At 35.6% G+C, this 4,312-nt stretch overlaps 1 protein-coding gene across 1 annotated transcript in view; it reads right to left on the bottom strand.

Annotated features, from left to right (window-relative positions):
- Window positions 1-2,988: 2,988 nt before the first annotated feature.
- The window catches only part of LOC107716962 (P protein-like), a 93,462-nt gene continuing 92,138 nt past the window's right edge, over window positions 2,989-4,312 (bottom strand). The window contains exon 24 of the mRNA XM_016523603.1: window positions 2,989-3,629. Within this exon, the coding sequence (XP_016379089.1) occupies window positions 3,542-3,629 (88 nt within the window). The 3' untranslated portion in view covers window positions 2,989-3,541. The remainder of the gene's footprint in view (window positions 3,630-4,312) is intronic.

Genomic DNA, 4,312 nt, shown 5'->3' with positions numbered 1-4,312 from the left:
ATTCCTGTCCATTTCACGCTTTTAATGCCCTTAAAAAAAAAATAAAATAAAAAGGCGGCGGCACTGGTAAAATGTCTAACACACTACACGTTCCCTCAATCACCCAATAATCCTGGTAACAATCTTGACCCTTCATTGTAGCTAACTTCTGTCTAATCTGGCAGCCGAAAGCAACTAGAGCATTTACAGAACAGACTTAATCACCAAGCAGAAGTGAACTGGAAGTGCATTCTCCAAATTACAGTTTGATAACATTGTTCTGTCAGTTTGAATACACTTTCGCTAAAGATTGTTGTTTTATTATTAACGCTTTGTAACTTTTTTACTTTGTATCTGTTGTACTTTTAAAAAAGGCACGGACATAGTTAAACAGCAGCTGTATAGCTAAAAATGTAAATCTGGTGGTATCAGGAAAAAAAACTCTTTCCATCAAATTCTGCAATACACCATTTAATACGCATTTCTAATAAGAGCCTGTAGACCCGGGGACATTTCTGAAGCATAATGCCTCATGTTAAAAGCTATTCTCCGCAACCATTACCCTATAAATCTGTGCATTGCCTTGTTTGATAGAACGTCAAGGGAACAATAAGCTGGAAACTAATTGAACCAGCTGACAAAATTGCTTACAAAGATTCAAAACTCAAACGATCAAGAAATGAAATGCAAAAATTGTAGCATTGCTGTGTAAAAGGAAACTGTTTAACATTTCAAAAACATTATTTATACGTTTGATGGAAAGTGTTTTGAATGGACAGTTCAACATTTTTCTTAAGTTCTAGTTTAAGTCTTATTTTGCTTCATATGTGTCACAGTGATACTACAAGGAAATAACTCCGAATGCTAATGCTCTACGAGACTGAAACATGCAGTGGATTCTGCGAATGCTCAGCAGTGTTATCATGCCATACATCATGAAATAAAAAGTCAGAATAATGTCAAAAGAAATTGTCATAGACTTTTTGTTATTGTTTGACATACCATAAATATGATTTTTTTTTTTGTACATTTATAAATGTTGACTTTTTATGTGCCTTTTTTTCTTAGGTTGCAGAAATGCATTTGTCTTTGTGAAGAAAATCCTACATAGGGTGGTGACTTAAAAATGTTGCTAAAAAGATAAAGATCTCCGCTTTCCCTCGAAAATATTAAATCTCGGAGTAAATTTTTTTAGATGGATCAGAAGTATTTGAAGTTTGAGACTGACAAAAAACATGCTTTTGCTAAATTTGTAGCATTTCACTGCCTCTTATGAATTAAAGATGTACTTTATAGCATAGAAACTCCCCAAAACAGAAAAAAAGAATTTAGGAATTTATGTATACAAGGGAATAGGCAAAGGCATTCTGGTTTCTGAGTGACTGCTCCATTGCCCAGTGTTGCCTGTGACATTTCATGGCTGCTGGATGTAATCAGCACCTGTTTGCCAAATTCATTTCCTGCACTTCCAGCATTCCAGCTGTTTCTTGTAGTAGTGTGGTGATATGCATGCTCAACTTCACTCACTGATAATGTGCATTCAAGATATGCAGCAGACATGTGATGACAAACAAATGGGCAAATTACAATTATTGATCCACTTGTCATGCTCTGCATATCCCACAATTACTGCACATGAAGCATAAGTGAACCTACAGCAACTGACGCCAATCAAAGCACTACAGAAGTTGTCTCATGATGTAATGCCTTTTTCTCTTTTAAACCGAAATTTGATATCAGATCAGTGATCATGAATCGAATACATTGTTTCTTCCCATGTGTGATTGAGATGCTTTGTCTGATATGTTCTGATATTTGAACATGTAACTGGTGCACAAAATGTTCTACAAGACATTGAAACTCAAAATTCTCAAGTGATGTTTTATGGTACAAACTTTTTTTTTTTTTACTGTACAATGGTTGTTAGTCCCAGTAACAGAACATACAGACAAGCAACCAACTGATCATCCTTTACAGGTCTTCATCAAGTGCTCATAATGGGCAAAAATAAAAAATCCACCAGGGGCAACATGAGTTACAAAGAATTGGGTGACTATATTATTTACAACTATTATTTATTATTTATAACTATCCTCAAATGTAACCTCTACAGGTAGCCTACATGGTACTATAGTATAATCAATTAAAAATCAAACACATTAAAGTGAAGTTATAATTTACTGCTTATTATTTATCTACACATAAATGAATTCTTAAATACAGTTTCAGGAAGGACCTATCTTATACGGTGGCCTATTTGCATAGATTTACTTACATAATTAATTCCAATATAGCTGGTAGTTCTGTCGTGGATTGTGATACACTCTAAAAAATGCTGGGTTGTTTCAACCCAACTTTGGGTCAAATATGGACTAACCCAGCCGTTGGGTTAAATTTTTACATTCAATTTTTAACCCAAAAGTTAGGTTAGTCCATATTTGACCCAAAGTTGGGTTGAAACAACCCAGCATTTTTTAGAGTGTAGCAATGATTAATTAGGTCATTGCTGAATTGCCCAAATTAAATTAGAAAAAATGGTGGGAACTGACTAAAAAACATCTAATGCATCACTGATTACATAAACTCTCTCCTTGTAATCAGATGCAAGATTTTCTTGTTGATGCAAACAAACCAAATGCCTGGCAACATCCCCAGTGGTAACCCTTTCTATGTGTCCTATATCCACACTATATCCTATATATGCACTGTATAATGCATTATAGAGGTCTTCATTTTTATAAAAGTATTCACATTCATACTTGTAAACAACTGTAACCAGTTAATATTTACCTTTCACTATTCACCTTTAAAGAGCATTAAACACACATTGTTATTTGTGATCAACATTTAAGTAAGCATTATAATGTGTTATATATGTGGTTACAATTATTTACAGTACAACATAAATCAGATTATAAGGTGCAGTGAAAGTCATTATGAATAATATTATAATATATTTAATATAATATATATAACCTTTGCATTTCAATTTATAAGCACACATCGGTGGGTCAAAATTTTCAACATGAAATGAATGGATAACTATATAGATTATCTGAATATGGTAAATTATGTAAATTATATCATTTTTAGAATTCTAAACCGTCCAACATTTCAACAATTGTGGGCCACAGAAGATCCCTTTCAGCAGATGCCTCAAAAATGAAAAGGTCATAATTCAAACTGTGCATCAATAAATAATATAAGCATATTTTTTATTTTAAAAAAGGAATCTTCTGGTTTTCTGCATTTTTTGGCAAAAATATACAGGTTTTCCAAAAACCTCTCACTTTGTAGCATTATCACAAAGCAGCAGTAGCACCATAGCAGTGTGATACACCTGTAAGTATACAGCAGATGATCAGATGTTCACATGGTTTATCGTCTCTGTACCTCTCCTGCATGTAAAGCTTAGTCCCTCCGGATGAACCAGGTCTACATGGATCCTTCCAAGAAGAACAGATGTGTCATTCAAAACACACACACACACACACACACACACACACAAAGCAAACTGCAGACACACCCAAAGTCTTTTAGCTTACCCATGTAGAGGGACCGTTTATGTGTTCCAGCGAAGTCCGATGTGAGTTGCAAGCAGGTAGCACATGCCTATCGTGCAGGTCATCAGCATCATGGGGAAGCCCAACCTGTGAAATGGAGCACAGCGAAAATTAATATTATGAGTCCCTACCTGAAAGTTCCTATGAAGATGAAAATTGAACCTTAGAAAGCCTGTAAAACCCACTCTGTTAGAAGGGGAAATTCAATGCAAAGCTTTTGGGAAAAGAATCTGCGACACAGTGTGTTGTCATATTGATGCTTGGTGTTTTTTTCTTAATGAAAGACTGTATTCTTGTGTTCTACTTAAAGTTCATCCCTCAACATCACCCAGCATCTCTCTCCGTTTCATTCCTCCTTTGTTGCTCATATGACGATTTCTGAGCAGTTTTGCATTATTCCCACTTCTGTAGTGCATTTGTTTATGTGTGTGTGTGTGTGTGTGTGTGTGTGTGTGTGAGACCCGTGAGTTACCCGCTTCATCGAAGTGGTATTAAAGTGTAAGTCTTTAAAGGGGTGGTTCACTGGGTTTTTTCTAGGCTTGATTGTGTTTATGGGGTGCAGTCTAACATGTGTTAATGCTTCGTTTAAAAAAAAAAACGCATTATTTTTCACATAATTTACCTTTATTCCACACCTCTCTGTCCCTTCTCTGAGAAACGGGCTGATCTTTTCCTGTTTTTATGAAGCCCCGCCCTCAGAAATAGGCGATGGGCTCTGATTGATTAGCTAGCCCAGTGTGTTGTGATTGGCTAAACCGCCTCTAGTGCGC

This window comes from Sinocyclocheilus rhinocerous, unplaced genomic scaffold (genome assembly GCF_001515625.1).
Source record: "Sinocyclocheilus rhinocerous isolate Xijiao unplaced genomic scaffold, SAMN03320098_v1.1 scaffold3102, whole genome shotgun sequence".
Classification (NCBI taxonomy): domain Eukaryota; kingdom Metazoa; phylum Chordata; class Actinopteri; order Cypriniformes; family Cyprinidae; genus Sinocyclocheilus; species Sinocyclocheilus rhinocerous.
This window is presented reverse-complemented; position numbering and strand designations above follow the sequence as displayed.